At 36.3% G+C, this 19,582-nt stretch overlaps 1 protein-coding gene across 5 annotated transcripts in view; it reads left to right on the plus strand.

The window, feature by feature from the left end:
- The window catches only part of HGF (hepatocyte growth factor), a 58,220-nt gene extending 42,162 nt beyond the window's left edge, over positions 1–16,058 (plus strand). For 3 of the 5 annotated variants that reach the window (XM_039723797.1, XM_039723799.1, XM_039723800.1), the window contains 8 exons: positions 813–952; positions 2,951–2,989; positions 3,459–3,555; positions 6,249–6,323; positions 6,914–7,060; positions 7,743–7,849; positions 9,726–9,871; positions 12,031–16,058. In XM_039723797.1, the coding sequence (XP_039579731.1) occupies positions 813–952; positions 2,951–2,989; positions 3,459–3,555; positions 6,249–6,323; positions 6,914–7,060; positions 7,743–7,849; positions 9,726–9,871; positions 12,031–12,201 (922 nt within the window). In that variant the 3' untranslated portion in view covers positions 12,202–16,058. Of the gene's footprint in view, positions 1–812; positions 953–2,950; positions 2,990–3,458; positions 3,556–6,248; positions 6,324–6,913; positions 7,061–7,742; positions 7,914–9,725; positions 9,872–12,030 lie in introns of those variants that run through there. The other 2 variants (XM_039723798.1, XM_039723801.1) reach the window with 2 other exon arrangements.
- Positions 16,059–19,582: the final 3,524 nt, after the last annotated feature.

Raw genomic sequence — 19,582 nt, forward strand, 5'->3', positions numbered from 1 at the left:
TGACTGAGGCAGTATAAACCTACTGGATGCTCATCTAATAGAGCACAGTTCAGCCTTTCTTTTCTTACTCCCTCACTTATCTTCCATCTGGGAACTTCTTTGAGGAGTTATCTGTCTCACTCCAACAGTTTCACTGTATATGGGTGTTCTAGAGGCAGCATGAGTGGTTATGAACTGAAGGAGCAGTACAGCTGTAACTAAAGAAGCCTGTATCCTTGTATCTGACAAGCCAAAAAATAAACTTCTTCCTCTGCTTCATGTTTTGGCCTCAAAATTTCACCTCTACAGTGCTTCACGTAGGCTTGCAGCTATCACTGCAGTTTGTCTGAGCCATTCGTTTGTCTCCTTGCCTGATGCTCAGCCTTGCTAACTTTCTTAGTTTGTCTTTCTTTTGCCCTTGATTCAGCTTTGTAGATTTGATGCTCCCTTGTGCTGTTAACCTGCAGGAGAAGGAACCTCTGCTGTGCAAAGGGGCCTGCAGATTTTCTGAGGACATCACAGGCACTCTTCTAATCAGTATAATGATCCCTCCTGAGGATATCTAGAGATTTTAGCTTGACTGGGAGATCTAGAAGACTCCCAGCTGTCCAGTGGACACAGTGCTTAAAAGACCAACCAGAGGAAAGTTGGACCCAGATCCATAAAATATTTGGGTCTCATCTTTCCTTTGATTTTAACCAGCCCTAAACCCTGACCTGTAGGCTTCTCAGTCAGCTAATAATACAATGTGGAGCAAAGCAACATTTAACCTTTGAAAATTTGGGCTATAGTATAAAGCTTTTCAACACTTTGAATTTTTTTTTCCCCTGTAGGCATATACAAATATTCAGAGAACCAGATGTTAGTAAACTGAAGAAAAACTATTGCCGCAATCCAGATGATGATTTTCATGGTCCCTGGTGTTACACAGATGATCCTCTTGTGCCCTGGGATTACTGCCCTATTTCTCGATGTGAGTACTTGGCACGCCGCTGGCACTGTCAGCTGTGCAGTCCCAGTGAAGCCACGGTGTCACATGCCTGTGCACACCTTCCTATTGTCACTTGTGGCTGCAGAAAATGTGTGATTCTATCAAGAATCAATTGTGCGTGACTGAGAAGGAGCAGACAGAAGCTGCTTGTGCAATATATGAACAAGGGGTTCTTTTCCTTGACCAGCTTGGAGATTTCAAGACTTATTTATGCAGCAGGAGCACAAAGGGGCTATTACAGATGGTCAAACATTTTCCAACAGATCTAGCTATTGAATGAGGGCTGGATGGAGACAGAGAATTGTCTAGCGGTCAGAATGCTGGCTGTGGCCTCAAGAAACCCAGGCAGAGTTATCTTCTGGGCTACAAGCTTCAGAGACTCTTTGTGTGATCTGTCTTTGTAATGTTAGGATAACTCACTATATATATGCTGAAGTGTATATGTGCTATAGAGATTAGATTCTGCTTTTGGATATTTATGGGATGATTTAACTGCTGGCAAGAATTAGGAAAATCATGCCTCCAAAGTTGAATGTTTAAATCTAAATAGCTTAAATAAACAGAATTAAGAATCCTAGGGAATTCAGCAATAAACTGATGACAAGTAGGAAAAGATAGTTTTATGCTGAAAAATGTGCAATTCACATTTATGTTCAAAATCTTTCCTTTCAATTCTTATTTCTAAGTTATTCTGCAGTATGTCCTGGGAGAACACTTAAATGGTAAATCAGGCTTTTGAATGCATGTCTGTGATCTCTAGAGGTTAAGGATAATGTTACACTAGTTCCTAGAGGCAATCTACTGCATTTCCTCATAGCCTGAACTCCAGCATCTCTAAAATGTGGTATTTGAAGTCTCAGGTGATATTTTGGCATCTATGTGAAGAGTAAACAAAACTGTGTAAAAGGTTATTTGTGTCAATATAAATGAAGACTAGCTAAAGAAATATACTTTTTATTCTCTTATTCTGAGTTCATTATTTAGATCTATGAATTCCTAAGGATGTATTCTCAGCAAATATTTGTAGGGTATTCAGAACTGGTGAGTAGTACATTTCTGCAGTCAAACACCAGAGTGGGAATATGCCAGTTGGACTACTATTAAAATATTGTATAAATATAGATGCACATACATACAGTTATACATAGAAACATATGTATGCACACATATGCATATATATATACACATACATGCATGTGTGTATACATGCACATAGAACTTTCACTATGGATATAACTGTATCTATATATATGAATATACCTCTGTGTGTGTGTGTGTGTGTCTATATATACACACATAGTTTCTTAATTATGAAAATCTAGTTCCATGAGACTGTTTAAATTTTCCTTGTGCAAGTTTTCAGCAGCTACCCCTGTATGTATAGCTCATAATGCTGGGCCACTCTGTATGTGTCCCCAAAGGGAAACGTTTAGAAACAAGTTAAAGCAAACTTGTTGTAACTATTTTTTAATTGGATTAGATGGAAGTACTGAACCAGATTTTGGGAATCATGTTTTGATAAGAATAAGTTTTTGCAGATAGGAACCTAAAATGTCTTTCAAAGTTTTTTAAGGAATTGAGAATTTCTTTCAGTCTTCTTTGGATTTAATCACATGATTTCTATAGTTCCTGAAAGCTTATATAAAAGTGATAACTTCATTTTTCAGCATTTGCTTGTTTGAATGAAACATGTAAATTGAACATGATAGGCAGCCTGATGTCTTCAGGATTCAGCCAAGAAGAAAAATGCTTGACATCCCTGCTCCAAAATGTTTCTTTCTTATTTCTTTCTATTGGAATAAAATTTTGCCCCCTTGTTATGCCTTACTGAATGCTGCTTTTATAGTGTACTGAATAAATCATTGAGGTCTAAAACTTTGTGAACCATTAAAGTTAACAGTATGGAATTTGCTGTTGAAATTTATTCCATTTTTAAATATATTTTAATTTTGTATATGGCTATCTTGTGTGTCTGTCTAGGTGAAGGTGATACAACTCCTACTACAACCAGTTTGGATGGTAAGTTTGTGTATGAACTGTGCAATGCATGACATCCCCTAAATCTAGACATTTCTTCCCAATTGGGAAACAAAATAAAGATTAATAAAGTTATAAAAAACCCACCATACAGATTGAGGAAAATTGATTTTACAAGAGAAAAATGAGGAATAGCTTTGTTATACTCCTTTATCTATTCTCACTGTCATGTCTTGCCAGTGATGAGATTTGGTAATGAGCTTCAATGTTTGCTTTTTAACTATGTAAATCTCAAAAACCTATTTAAATTTATGTATTTTATATTCCCTATGGATATTCAAATAGACCACTCAGCTTCACTGAAGTAGTTTTGATGGCCTAGAAATATATTTCATTAGCACAGGCAAGTTAATACATAATAAATATTGACCTTCTTGGGGTCCTTATGTGCAACTGTGCAGGTTTCCTACCACTGCTTTTAGTAAAATGTGATCTCTGGACCTGCTTTCAGATACTGCCATTCCTTGTGCCTCAACAAAACATTTGAGAGTTGTAAATGGAATCCCAACACAAACTAACGAAGGATGGGTGGTTAGTTTGACATACAGGTAACTATCGCTTTCATTAGAAGGGCAATACAACTACTACGATATTTGTTTTAGAATTGTAGAAAATGTTGACCATAATAACAATAAAAAATATTTCTATATTGCAGTTAAGTTCAGTAAAAGCAGAGAATCAGCATTCCTCTGATGTCAGGTGATGCCATAGTATTCACTCTGCTAGGGAAATACTTTATATGTTCATTATAGCAAAGTTATTTACATAAACCTGCAAAGCATTCATAGTCTTCTGTTCTTCTACTTAGATACTGCAGACCTTACAAAATACTGCCTTCAGCATGAAAGTGGTTATTTTAGAGACTGATAGAAAAGAATTGAATTTCAGATCAATATTTTCACTTTGATGGCATGTTATTTGTGAAGCATAGGATTCAGGATTTATACCTGTGTCAAATGAAGGTTTCCCCTATGCTGTGTCATTGCATGGAATTAAAATTTATTTGGTATTAAAAAAAAATTAAATCAATAAGTAGGAGCTATAAGGAAATCCTTTTCATTCTGTAAAACAAGACCCTGACATATACAACTTGTGTATAACATATGTATTATATAATGGTAGATCTTTGCTGCTATATAAAAGCCAGAAAACAGAATGGCTGTTTCCTATGCTCTTTACTCTGGTTCATAACTCATCAGCTGGAAGTGTGAATCATTAATTTATTACAGGATGTATCTCATGCATCAGCCCTGGTTCTTCTATCATGAAAAAAAAAAAAAAGTTAAAAAAGCTTCTTTTGTCTCCTGGGCTAGACTAAAGGGAAGCTTATGATTCATCATCTCATTTAAAACTAAGTTGTAAAAGAGGTATTAAATGAAAAATGGAAGTAGAGGAAAAGATAAAAAATATATTCTCTACATCTCTTCATTCTCTACATCTCTTCATAGAGAAATTCAGGGGTGGGGAGGGTTCTACCCATCCCTGTAACCTTGGCATTTTATGAGATCCATCAGATCTCGACCTTTTTGGGAGTGTATAGGGCGGTTCAGAAAGACATTCCTAGAGGAAGATCACTATATTCCTTGACTAAGTAACCAGATAGCTGGCCTAAATCACTCCCTGGAAAAGTTAATCTTGGCACTTGCTATTTGATGAACTTTTAGCCAGGTAAGGTGAATTACATGTGGGTGTCTAAAATTGAAATAGCTTTTGTTAGGGTAGTTGAACCTGGATCTTCTGCTATGCAATAGAATTCCATGAAACATGAGTGCTTAAATGATTGCAGATCCTTTTATGAATAAGGGATTCCTGGAATACTCCAGCAATAAAATATATCTTGAAGTATTACATGTGGGCATAAAAATGTAGTTTTATTTTGTATTGTTACCAAGGAAGCAAATAGAATATTGTCTGAAACAAAATCTTGATGACATCTGATCTTTCTGCAAGAAAGCCTAACTGTGCACTCCAAAATGGAGTTGCTGTGTCTGAGTAGTGAATGCCCAGTGAAACTTAGAAACTATTCATATTTGGTAACCAAAGCCCACCTCTAAATCTTAAATTGATCAATTAAATTTTCTTGTATATCCAATTCAGATTCTGTAATCAAATGTGTTTGAGTGTATTTAAATGGATTTCATCAGCTTCATGGAGCCAGCTCAAAATGTGCCCCATATGTAAGTGAGGAATTAACCTTTCTATGTGTACTAATGAATCTTCTAACGCCGATGATGAAATTCTTTATAAAACAATAAGTTACAGAAACTTAACTTTGAAGAATATAGCTATACTCCTGACTGTCATATCTTTATAATAAAACAAGCTAGAACCTACATTTTAGAAGACTCCAGCCTTTTGGACCAGATATTTTTCTCCTCAACCAAAATATGATTTAAAAAAAAGTCAAAGCTCTGTCTTATCCTGCTGTCTGTGAACTCCATATATAGTCTGGTATCCATCCAGTAGTTCTTTGCAAAGCTTTGAACATTTGTGTGATTTGAATTTATAAATTGTGAGATTTTAAGCTTTTCCCAAATTGCTGACAATTCTGATTCACTTTCCAAAGAGCTACAGAAAATAAATGTGATTTTGGAGGCACAAAGAAGGAAACTAATTAATCTACATTCCACAGTAATTTTTTTTAAAGAACTGTCATGCTTAATTGCTTTAATTTTACTTGATATATTATGCTTCAGGTTTTCTATAATCACATGTAGGATGTCATATACTGCAGATTGTTTCCAACTGAAGTATGTGGGGACACAAATCTCCTAGGACTTGTAATCAAATAGGAACTCTGCACCTTGAGGTCAATGCTTTGAATAATACTTACATGAATAATGACCAAATGTTGTTTACATCTGGTGGCAGTTTGGGGACTTGCTTGAAAGTTTCAATCCAGTTCCTGTTACAAAGAATTGGGCCTTTTTTTTTTTTAATTTTAAATTAGGTGGCTTATTACAAATTCAGCTTAAATGAACAGAGTAACTGAATTTGTCTTTCTTTCTGTTTTTTTGCACATTGGAGTAAAGCTCTGCAAAGTCATGTTACTGTAAGTGTTGAAACTGTAAAGCAAAGAGACAGAGACAAGTTTTTGAATGTTTTCAGTCTGCCACTTTTCACCAGCAAACGCATGGGGAGCAAAACACCCTTTAAACTTTTTGACTATTTAGAAACTAATATTAGTGGGTTTGGGTGTTATTATTTTTTAATCCTTTTCCTTTTCTTTTTTTTCCTCCAGGAATAAGCATATCTGTGGTGGTACTTTGATAAAAGAAGAGTGGGTTCTTACAGCAAGACAGTGTTTCCCTTCTCGGTACAGTAATCTGGAACTTTGCAATATCAAAATCCATCTATTTTCAGGAACTTATCAGCCCAATGCTTCTTCAAGTTAAATACAGCAGTTTTTCCTCCTGTTTGGCTTTAACACTGCTTTTCTGATATAAAAGGCCTGTGGGACCTTGCTATTTTCTGTTATTATTGCTGTAAATCTAAATATCCCTGGCTATTTTACATAGAAGCAAAAATAGATTTTCCAAGTGTCATGGTTAGACAATTGCTTCTTTATGAGAATAATCTCATGCTTCTGCTTAACTGGACAAAATAAAATAGAAAACGGGTAAATCTAAAAAAGTTCAAAGGTTCATACTGTCCAAGGATTTAAATGTTTGGATACTGTTATGAAAAAAAAAAGGTTTTAGTAACAGCTAAAGATAAAATTATGTAATGGCTTCAGGCCAAAACCTTACATCCAAGCATGTTGATTTTGGAATAGCAGTTGGCAACATGAAGCCATTTCTGCTAAGGAGCATTAGTTAAGATCTTCCAGCATAATCATATTAAGCAGAGTTTTTTGTTATTTTATTATACAGTCAGCAAAATCATAACCAACTTTTCCTCCTTTAGGTACAAAGATTTGAAAGACTACAAAGCCTGGCTTGGAGTCCATAATATCAAAGGAAAGGGAGAGGAGAAGCGCAAACAAGTCCGGAACATCTCCCAGTTGGTATACGGCCCTGCAGGGTCAGATTTGGTCTTACTGAAACTTAGCAGGTTAGTAGCTGTTATTGTGAATTTTAATCTTTTCACTTTCATCTGCTGGGCAAGATTCTTCATAAATGAGATTTGCAAGTTCATTGCTCTACTATCTCCAGTACTACATACGCTGTCTCCATGGGATAAACTTCCAACTGAATGAAATTTTATTTGATACATGCAGAAATGCAGGTCCATCGATGTTACTCAGAAAACAGATGTTACTCTTATGAAATCATGCCTACATTATTCTCCCTATTAACCATGTTTAGGTTTGTTGGGAGATTTAAAGAAAACCCACTAAGTACCCACATGGACTAGTATATGGTTTTAATTTATAGAATAAGCACCAGATTGTAGCTGAGATCCTTGTGTATATACAAGCTTTCAAAATTTCTCCATATGAATAAACCTATATATCCAAATGAAATGCCATCACTACTTACTTTTAAGATTAAAACCCAAGTTAAATAGCATAAAAGTGGTGACAGCATTTCAAGAATTTTTTGACAGTTGGCAGCCATAGTACAAAAAATAGGTAGAAGAAACCATCATATTCTTCAGAAAGAGAAAATGAAAGGAAAAGAATTAGCACAGTTTTAAATTGCTGTGGTCTATAATAGACTTAATGTAATTTTAAAAACACAGTTGAGAAGGTTAAGTAAAATCCATTATATCTATTTTTTTTTCTTCTTTTCAGACCTGCTATATTGACAAATTTTGTAGAAATAATCCGATTGCCCATTTCTGGATGTACCATTCCAGAGAAGACCAGCTGCAGTGTTTATGGATGGGGATACACTGGATGTAAGAAACTATTTTTAAAAACTAAATGAATACGTTGACAACTTACTTCCTCTTGTCATTATAGGTGAGGCTGCGGGTATGGCCTGATGCCACGGTTGTCCAACGCTTCTTGTTAAAAAATAGAATTGGTTTTTTTTCTAATTTTGTAAATCTCTGAGTCTTTTATCCAACCTAATTTAATATGAAATATTTTCCACTAGTCTCTCCTTTTTTGTTGTTGTTTCAGGGACAGGCAAAATGATTCAAACACTTCGAGGAGTGAATTACAGAAAAATACCAATCTACATGTAAAAAAAAAAAAAAAAGGCAAAATTTCTCTGCAGAATGTTAGCAGGGTTTTTTGACAAATCTTTGTTCATCTACTTGAGCAGTCTCTTTCTGTAATCCAAAGCAGGACCCTGTGGAAAAAATAATACAAAAACATGTAATCAAAGACTTTATTAATATACACAATAACAGCGAACTAGGGACACACAGGCAACCCTAAGTCTGGCATTTCCTAACTTTTGAGTACTTGACTTTGCAACCTTTCTAATGTTTATTAAACACAGTTTTGTGTGAAGAAAATACAAATATGTGGGAGAACAGACATTTATTTAGTCTAGTAAATGCTATATCTGGCTAATTATGTGTTGATAAAAAGTTAATAGCTGCCAGTTGACAATAATTACTCCAATATTTACTGTGCTCAAATGTTGTTTTGCCACAGACCCTGAGTAAGCAGCAGCAATATACTCACACTGTCCTGGAAGCAGAGCAGAAGCTAGGCTGGAATTCTGAAGCTGTCTTCCTCGTAGCCACTACTCTGCCATTTCTTTGTGGGTGGCAATTAATCTGTACCAGCCCTCTCCCAAATGACTGCCTTTGATGTTCCCAGCATGTCCATATTAGCCATCCTCTGGGGGCATCGGCTGTCTGGGGGACAGGGACATCAGGCTGGAGCACAGCACAGCATCACAGGAAAGCTTAGCTTAAGAGAACTGATAAGGAATTTGCAATGTTGTGGAGTTATGTAATACAGCAAATACATAACATCTGTCATCCAAGGACTTTGTACTATATTTTTTGCACTACTTTATATAATCCTCACAGAATCCCAGTCAGGGAAGGAAGAAGTGTTACATCCATTTTTTTTAAGAAACCAGGATAATAAGTCAGTGGAGGGCAAGCTTGGCATTTTCTTTTGATGGCTGTGCAGAGAATGGGCAGGTCCAGACCCTTTATTTATCTTTGCAGCTTGTACAGGCTTGTCTTTTGACATGTAGAACAAGAGTAAGCTCCACAGGGCTCCTGCTTCCTGACCTTCCCACTGATGAATGGAGATTGCACAAGGCTGTGGCTCTGCCCTTGCAGGCACAAAGTCATTCAGGGTAGCTGAGCCAGCACAGATTGAGAAAAACTCCACTCTGCTACAGTATTTTTCAAGTCACACGTCCTTCCCTAGGCCATGGCAGGCACTGTTACACATTAACTCATGTTTAAGGCAGGGAGCAGAATCCTCCCTCCTCTGATGGGGGTGATAACATTTTCAGGCTCTTTTTCTGATTTCTTTGATGACTGGGCAGTCTGGTGGTGAGCTGTAGAGTAAGTCCAGTTACACAGCCCTTTATTCTAGTACTAAAAAACTTATCCAGATATTCTCAGAGAATTGAACAGACATGAAAACCAAACAAACGTCTGGCAAATCTCATTTTCAGAAAATATAAGAAATTCAAAATACAGAAGCATGATAACAGTGGGGATAGACAAAAACATGAGTTTTGGAGACAAAGTACAATAACTGAAATTACATTAATAAGTTTATGTAGACTGTATCTTGAAACACTTTTTTCCCCCTAAAATGCAATAATTTTTTTAATTTTCTTTTCAATTGTAGTAGTTAACTATGATGGCCTTCTCCAAGTAGCAAACCTGTTTATTTTGGGAAATGAGAAATGCAACCAATATCTCAAAGGGAAGATTACTGTGAATGAGTCTGAAATCTGTGCTGTGGCTGAAACTGTAGGTGCTGGGCCTTGTGAGGTAAGTATTGCATTTCCTAATACATTTTTACTTGGCTATTTCTTTCCAAAAGAAAACAAAACAAAAAAACCCAACCAACAAAAAACAAAAAAAAAAACAACAACAACAAAAAAAACCCACCCAAAACCAAAAACAACTGGAGGTTTTTTTAAATTATTCTCATTGCACTAACTTTTTGCATTGGAAAATTATTTGTGTTATAAGTCAGTATTTTATGTCAGAGTGCAGAAATTACTTTTATTTCACGGTGCTACCACACAATTGGAAAATGTACAGCAATCTTATATATATTCAAATACTAAAACACTTCACTAGACTGAGACAAACTTGTGTTCTGTATACTAAGGACGAAGGTGGGCTCTGTGGTAGCAATAGCTGTGTGTTTTGATTGAGTAGAAATCAAAGGCTGGACCAAATTTACCTCCTTATTTAGGTGAGGTATGGCATGCAAAATACATAACAGTCAGTACTCAACAGAGGTGATAAAGTTATGAAGGAAGAAGAATGATCCAAAAATGTACTGAGGTTTTTATGAGTCAGAAATCTGGAGCATTATGGTCTCCTCAGCCTGAGCAACATATTGAAGAGGACAGGAGAACTACTTCAGTGATCATGTAGTTTGGTACAGTTGCTTTGCTTAGCACTAGTTTTGATGATGGAGAAAAGACATCCGAGGAGAGAAGCTTTAAATAATTTATTACAGGAAGATATAATATTTTTTGATGGCGGATCTGACTGTGGATATCTAGAAGGAGGGGAGTCATTAACATTATTAAGCATTTATTATCTGAAATAGGATTGTTGATTTCCTAATACTGACTTTAACCGTGTAGTAAAATTTTCCCTACCCAAGGGTACTACCAAACCATGGGGAACAGAGGTCATCTTCATAAAGCTGAGGCCTCTTCCATTTGTTGTTAATAATCTATGGGATCATTTTTTGTTGCAAAGTATTTTCTTCAAAATAAAATGTTTAATTGTAAATGAGGTCTTAGACTTGTCAAGGCTTATAAATGAAACATCTGCATGAGAGTCTGCTGGGGATCCTGCACTTTGTTTTCCCCAGCAAGAAGAAATGGAATGAATTAATATTAGCAATCAGTCTTAATCACTGAGCAGTTTCCTGCTCCCTAAGTTCTCCTTTGAAGCTACTTTCCTCAGCAGAGAACAGGCAGAGGAACAAAATCAGATTGGCAGGTGAAACTCCACTCCTGAAAGTGTTTTATGAGCAGCTCTGATGGCTCTGACATAGTTCATTGTTCATGTGGGAACTAGTCTGCCGTCAGTCAGAAAAAATCCCAAACCAAATAAAGGTCAAGCATTGTTGTTTCTCTGGTGATCCAGAGAGAATGCAATGCTAATTGTCAGCTTTCATTTTTTGAAACAATAACTCACTGTCTGATATGAGAATTTGCTGTCTAGTTTTGCATCAAGTTTTCAGGGTCCAGTCTACCTTTAGCCTGGGTAGAAACTGCAGCATCTGTGTTCAAGTCCCAGATCTATGTGATTGTATCTAACTCTGATCTTGGTGGGTCATATTCAAATTTTCACAGAATGCATAAACTACTGTATAGGTGTCTCATTCATTCAGAATAACAAAAAATATCACTTTAACAAGCTATGTCTCAATGCTTAAAAAAGTATTACCTTTTTATTATGTTTGTTATTCCCTCTGCCTATTAGTACATACAGATTCTCATCCTAGGGCCTTGACAGATGATTGCCTGAAAGAAAGATACTAACCTGACTTTATCAGTAGTGTTTGATGCAAACCCTGTCATCATAACAAAGATGTTTATCTGTTGACTCACATTCTGTCATCTGGTTTATACTCACATAAAAAATATCAGGCTTGCAGGTAGCTGAAATAGGTGAATAAAATCTGGTAGTCTGAAGTCATTAGAATGACATGTAAAGATGGATCACAGAGCTTAATTTGCACAGAAGGAACAAAAGGTCAGAGGTCAACTCTGACATTGTTTGTCATAAGTCCTGGTTATGAAAAAAAAAATATTGGAAGTTGTTTTATGTCCCATAGCAAGAGCACTATTGCCTGGTGCATCTTGTCATCCCCAAAAGAAACCATTCAGTAGTAGACAGGTGGGAGTTGTGTCTTGAAGCATTTTGAGAAGTGACACTCATGTTTATTTTTTTCCTAGCGAGATTATGGTGGTCCTTTGGTTTGTGAACAAAACAGGCTGAAGATAGTAATTGGTGTCATTGTTCCTGGCCGTGGATGTGCCATTCGAAATCGTCCTGGGATTTTCGTTCGGGTCTCATATTATTCCCGGTGGATTCACAAGATTATGATGACCTACAGAAAACCCTGAAAAAAGTCAACAACTCCCACTGAAAGATTCTGGACAACCTGTAATTAATGTGTAATGTAAAGATCAACAATTTTTTAAGTACTTGATAGTCAAGTTTGTTGAGCTTCTTTTAATATTTATGGGTGTTTTTGGTGTTTTTGTCTATCAGTGTTGTTTTATAAATGTTGGAGTGACTTACAGTATATGCAAGTATGGTGACATATCTCCTGAAGATACTTGAATGGATAAACAATTTTGCAAAGATGTTACTGGATGATAAATGGTTTTGTAGAAATAGATCATATGACCTCCTTGATGCTGCTCTTCAGATTATCTTAGGAGAAACAAATTATAGTTCTACTTAACACTTCTTATTCTTTCTATGAGCCGTATATTTCTCTTCATATATAACAAAAGCCCTACTGAGAAATATATGCATCTGTTCGGACAGCATTTATGATCATATTTCTCTTTCCCCCTTTTAAGAGGTCAAAGATTTCAGTACTTTATTAAAAAATAATATTGTTAGTAAGCAATCTTTTCATTATTGATGGACTTTGACAAGCCTGCCATAAGCAGAGTTCTCGTAGAAGTCACTACCACTTTCTTTTACACAATGCTTACAGACTCTAGTTCTGCACATGGTTCCTTCACTGTATATATGGTCCTCTAACAGATATCTCAAACCCCATTTTGGTTAGCAAACTATTGATCATGTCTTTACAATCTGACCCAGAAATAACAGTGGATTTGCAATGCTAAAGACAACATCTCATATAGCTTGAAAAAGTAATCCTAATTAGCTATTGGAAGACTTTGGGCATTAAAAGAAATTTAAATCAAATATGCCCAAATCTTTCTAAACAGACAAGTATTAAAGGTTTGGTTGGTTCTAGATATTTCATGAAACTCTGCGTTTACAGCAAGAAAAAGAACAGTTGAATCTAGCACCTGGCTGGGAGACTTAAGATGGGGAAAAGTAAGTTATACATTAATAGTTTTTCAGAGACTTGAGAATTTTAATAAAACCATAACTAGATTTGGACAAAATTCTATCTTTTGTATAATTCCTTTCAAGATAATAAAATTATTGCAGAGATTGATATGATCTTGTATTTAATATGGACAACATCACCAATAGTTTAATTGCTTTTTTCCTGTCTATATATGGGACAATCATTTTCCTTTATGCTGATAGGGAAAGGGAAATCATCACCTATGAAAAGTGTTTGTTCTTCTGTATGGCATTTAGTTTTATGGCTGGAAATTTTGTACAAATATGTTGGCATAGGTGGCACTGATTACCCTTTAATTTCTGGAAAATTGATATGACATATATCCATTTGTTAGTTTTACTACTGTACATGTAATTGCATAAATAATGGCACTGTTGCTTCACTTGTGACTGTGTAAATTGTAAATGTTTCCAGTAGTGTTTGTTTCCTGTGTATCATATGTAACTGCAGAGCCACAAGACTGAGACCTGGTGTAGATATACAGAAGGACATTTCATGCAGAAGAGCAAGGGTTGAATTCTGCCCTGTCAGAAAACAAACACTTCAGGGGAGATGTCTTGGGAGACAGGCCTCGTCTTGACTCACCAAATTTACTTCAGCAGTGCACTTTGACTTCAGTGGGACTCAGTATGCTTCCATCTGGTGGGCTGGGATGAGTTTCAGCCCATGCTTAAGAGGCTTGGCTTGCTGAGATTTGTGTCACATATCCAGCGGATTCTTCTGGCACATAGGAAGAAGTGTTTCAGCAAGCAGAGCTTCTGAAATTCCTCCTGATGTAAATAGTCTCTTTGGACAAGATGTGACTTCTCTGTACAGCAGATTCAAGGTTGTGGATGCTATGCAGACAGTCTGTCTCAATCTATTCTGGCCACCTCTGAAGGCTCCATGCTCCCTTTAGCCTCTATTACTTACCAGGCCTATAGAGGGCAGGATTCAGCCTGTTGTATTTACACTTAATTATTGACATGTAGGTGAAGAGTGTATTTGTGCTAATTATATACTGACCATATCTTATTGAAAGGATTACAATTTTAAGAAAGACTTTTAAAAAAACTCCAAGTGAGTTTTGTTCTCAGCCACAAGTAGAATGTGGATAAAATATACAATTCCATGTTCACTCTTTGTATTCGACGAATTGTCACCTGCTCACTGTATTATATTTGCAGGCGTTTTGTTATGTCTATCTAGAAAATTTGAATCCTAAAATATTTTAGTTAAAAGCTTCTGCTGTGCAGAAGACTGTGATTTTATATATATATATATATATCTCACACACACACATACATGTATATGATAAAAATACTGTTTTTTCTTAGACAATGTGTAAGGATTTTTACCTGTTTGTTCTGGGCAGTGCCTCAGTAAAATAAATTGTGCAGAGTTGATGCTCCAGAACTCAACAAGTTTGTATGCACTTGCTTACCAGGTACTTTTGCTCTCTCTATCTCAGAATGGAGGGCACCTAAGATCCTGAAGAGCAAGGGAAGAGAAGAATAATGATATGTGGTAATGAATCTGTACTTCATTTATTCCTGTGAATATTTCTTGTTGGTACCAATGGTACCGTAGCAGGCAACTGTTATAACTACAGGACTCTCTTAAGAAAGGACACTCTGTGGATATTTTTTCACTGTTCTAGTATTTTTCTCTCTGTTATAACAAGGGAACCTGATCTAGTGCCCATCTAAATGCTGAAAAGCCCTTTACTAACTTCAGTGGGATCTGAACTTTACTTCATAGACGTGATTAGAATAAAGGGTACAGAACTTATATTCTTGTCTAAGGACACTTTTAAACTCTATTGGATTTCATTCTCATTCTCCTTGCTGTAACTAATCCTCGATCTCTGAAAGGTGTATCCTCGATCTCTGAAAGGTGTAATTTTCTCATATAAAATTATGGAATTAAAACCTAAGAGGTGATTTTGTGCAACTGAAGTTAGTTTAACTTAATTACTATTTTCTTTGGGCATTGGAACTGGCTAACGCTTCTTCCTTTTATTAAAGAAAACATTCTTCCCTTTAAAAAATTTCCCCCCATCTCTTTTTCTCTCATAAACCTCATGACCCTCAGAAAAATGCAGCTCTCATTGGGAATGTACTGGGTCTAGATTTTTGCTGCTACTGCTGAAATCTTCTTCTCTAGTTTAAGATTAAAATTCTCTGAGGCATTCTGCAATCCCTTCCTGCAGGTAATGCCAATGTACTTGACAGAGCTACTCACTTGAGTTAGAGCTTTTCAGATGAGGGTCCAAATAAATTTCTGGGGGTCAAAATCTACTCAGGCAAAATGTCCCTTGAATTCAGTGAATGAGATTGTCAAAAGAGTAGGGCCTAAGAGTTGTTCAGTGCTTTTCCACATGGATCCATGTACACATTCTCAGCTCCAAGGCAACCTCAGCAGGAGTTGAGGTTTTGTTATCATCCTTCTGGAAAGTTGGTTGTAAACCAGTTGACCCCCATGGAGACTGTAGGAAGCCTATTGGGTTGGTTATTTAGCCTTGTCTCCTTACCAATTTTTTTCTTCCTCCCTCATGTGCACTGGTATATTACTGTTTTTGAATGTTGGGGCTGCTGGCAGGAACTGACATGGCTTGTCACCCTAAAATTTTCCAGTGTTCCTTTTTACCCTTGGGCACTTATGTATGGCATTTTCTTGCATGGGATCTAACTTCAGGAAGCTGCCTGTGGAGTTCAGTGTATGATAAAAGTATTTTTTTCTTATTTAAGAAGGAAAAATAATGCTCCCATTAAGTACAATTTGATGAATGCCTAATGAAAAGGGAACACTCTGGTTATAACTTGTAATACAAATCTTCTGTAATTAACATGTTCATTAGTTAATAAAGTTGGTATTTTTGTAACCTTGTTTACTCTTATTATTCTTAATAAAGTCTTTTATAAAAAACAACAACTTAATTAGCATTACATTTCTTCCTGAAAGAACAAGGCCACAACCCCACTGCAAGTTTCCCAGTGTCAATTCCAGAGAGGGATTTTAATGTGCAAAGTAAGGAGGACTGCTGCTGTAAAGATCCTCTTGTGTCCAATTTCAGAATTAAAAATATAATGAAAGAAATAGCCAAATACATGGTGATCTTGTTGAGAGTTCCTAAGATCTTTCTGAATTATTTCTGCATTGAGAATGGTCTAAGCACATTACAGTGAGAGTATATTTGCAGTGGAAAGGATGTTCTCAAGCTAAACATAAATATTTTCTTAGAGTTTTTAGTTCCTTACAATTTCAGTATGAGAGGCTTGGAATTTTACTTATTTGAATAAAAATACAAATACACTTCTGGAAAGCGCTCCCCTCTCAGTACCACTTTGTACTGAGGTACAGAAGATGATGCAAAGGAGAGCAATAACTTGCAACAAACCTTGGTGCTGCTGCTGCACTCAATACAACAACCAGCCAGCAGCTACCAGAAAAGGAAATAAGCAATACCCTTACTAACCCCACCAGATCAGTGCCAAGTATTGTCAAAACTCCTATAACATCAGAGCATTCTGGTGAGTTCAAGTACGGGACAGTAAGCTCATTACTTCTTTGTCATTATCCAGCTGAAATTTCAAAGTTGTAAGCATTTCTGGTTACACTGTGATTTCAATGCTTTAAATACATATTTGCTCCAGCTATATCCACAGTGAATCATTTTTCAAATAGACTCATATGCAGAGTGTTTGAAGTCTGATTCTGAGTTTTCCATGGCAAACCTCACTTTCCTTTTATTTTTTTTTCCAAAATGAGAGTTTTCCAATCAATACATAAAATCAATGGATTTTATCAGGAACTCCTGAAATCACTGTTGGAATCTTGCAATAATTTCCTCCATGCAGGAGTGCCTCCAAAGTTATAAAAACCTATAAATAGTCCATAAGTCAAAACAATACTTTGCTATAGTTTTACATTCAGTTTTCAGTACATTCAGGTGACTTGTGTGTCTTCTGGGAACCATGAGAATTAACTGCTTGTACAGCAATTTGCACCACAAAAATCTCTAAAAGGGTATTGCCTTCATATTACATTCTGTCATGGTTTTATCTTTTGTAGCTGCAGGAACAGTGTAATCTGCAGATGATAAATGATGGAAACCCACATTGATGCTCGCTGCTTGTGTTCTGCTCTGTGTTATTTAACAAGCCTCATGTAAACAGAGCAGGCCATTTAGTAGGGCTCAGTTGTGTATCTGCCTTCAAAAGCACCGATTTCTGGACAGCTATGCTCCAATAAAACCCACGTGCAATAAATAGGAAAGAAAACATCTGGGAGGGAAAAGGCAGACCATAAAAGATTAATAACAAAATAAGCCCTGAAATAAAAATTTAAAATATCATGTTTTCTCAGTTTTTATAACATAGGCTATACAGTGTGAAAAGCTGCAATAGAACAACTTAATAGTTAAATCTACTTCACTTTGTTGAGAACACTTGGGAAGATGCAATGACTTCTCCATATGGTCACAGAAGATATAGGACAAGTTGTTCTTCTGTGTCCGAGGTCCTGATCCTACTTGCATTGAAATCACTGTCAAAACATTATTTTAAAAAAACTGCTTAGCCCAATCGAGAGCTAATAGATATGTCTCAAAGCTTCCTTCTGAACCCCTCAGATGTCGTCTTGACATTGTTTCAGGTGCTGACTTGAAGAAGTGTTCAGGATGTGTTCCAGACTGTTAGTGAGTGTCAGAGGGAGAAAGTATACACTTTATTTCAAAGCTGGGCATCAAAGTTTGACTGCAGACTATCAAATTAGCTCAGAGTCTGACTGAAGAGGAGAATTGGTTAATTTGCTTACTATTCAGATATTGTTCATTAAATAATAATAACAACAATAATTTTATCATTATAAATTATTAAGAAGAAGAAGAAAAACAACAGTCTTAAAACCCATGATGAATGCAGTTGCTATTAATGTAGATTTTATACAAAAAATAATAAATTCTTTAGGGAAAAACTCCCCACCAGAGCAAATAAATGTACCACTTCAGAGTCCAAGAGATGTCATTTGCTTGAGATATCTCAAGTTTTATCTGTTGAAGTTAGTGTTGACCTCAATTGGGTTATTTAATGCATTCCACTGGAAGAAAAATTATGTAGAGGATAGTGCAATTCATAACAATTAATCAAAAATAAAGCAAGAAACACAGCATTACAGGTATACACTGGATTAGATGAGGCTAGTGTAAAACACAAATAAGGATATAGTCCTTCTCTTTTTGCTTCCACAGAGAGAAGTTTTGCCTTCAGCAATATATGAGTCTATAGTATTTAATTCAGTTCATATAATACTGAATAAAAAAATCCAGATGGTTTTCTTTTCTTGAGGATTAATGTCAGCTTTATACACACAATGAGCAAATATGCATTTACATCATTGCTGTTACAAACCATGTCAACAACAGTCTCATGTCTTGGGCATAAATATGCCATCTGCTGTTCAGCCTTGTGTTTAACAGGACTCTCACTTCACAGAGCAGTTACAAAACTGCCATCACAGAACTCCTTATCCATTTTTAAAATTTACTTTTTAATTTTTAAAATATTTTTTAAAGCGAAATCACCGAAAATTTTATGTTCATAGCAGTGAAAGTTCTGGAAGATTTGCATGAGGCATTCACTTGAAAGCCTCTGCTTTCCATTTCTTTGCATCCTCACAAGGCAGACGAGTCCAAATTATTGCCTGATCCTTCAATTCTTTGAAACCTATGTTTCTCTTGGCAAAGTCCCCACATGGCTTCATTTTTTCTGCTGTATATATTTAGAAAAAGTCCTCAAAATACTTTTAGGAGATGAAAACTCATTGCATCCCAGCCTTCAGCTATCTGACCTGATGTTCCCAACTTGCCATCAAGTACATTAACTCATGGAAAGGAATATTCTAGTGGGCTAGATGGCTTCTATACAACCCACATCAGCAAAGCCTGGGGAGGTGCTCCACAGCCATCCATACCAACCATTGCCAGAGGTCTTGGAGTGGCTGAGCACCAGAAGCACACAAATTACACATGGACGCAGAAACAAGTGAACATACACCCAACCAAACACACATAAATGTCTTCACAATGGTATCTAGCCGACTCATTAACAAATTCTACACACATTCTTCAGGAAAAAGATTATAACTTTGGGTTTTCCTTGTCCCAGTGCTGTGATGACTCGAGTGCCTAGGTACAGGAACACGACAGCTTGCAAAGAGAGTCGTCCTACCAGGATAACTTATCTCACTTTCAACATAACCAAGAATAACATGGGGAAGTTTTATAGTGCCAGCCAGAGATATGAATTTTTGATGCCCTGACTTGACACATTTGTGATGACAAACATTTGCAGTGTAAGCCTGAGCTGAAATAAAATCTTATGTACCTCTTATCCTTTGACCATGCT

The sequence above is a fragment of the Passer montanus genome, unplaced genomic scaffold, assembly GCF_014805655.1.
Source record: "Passer montanus isolate IOZ18808 unplaced genomic scaffold, ASM1480565v1 scaffold50, whole genome shotgun sequence".
In the NCBI taxonomy this organism is placed as follows: Eukaryota; Metazoa; Chordata; class Aves; order Passeriformes; family Passeridae; genus Passer; species Passer montanus.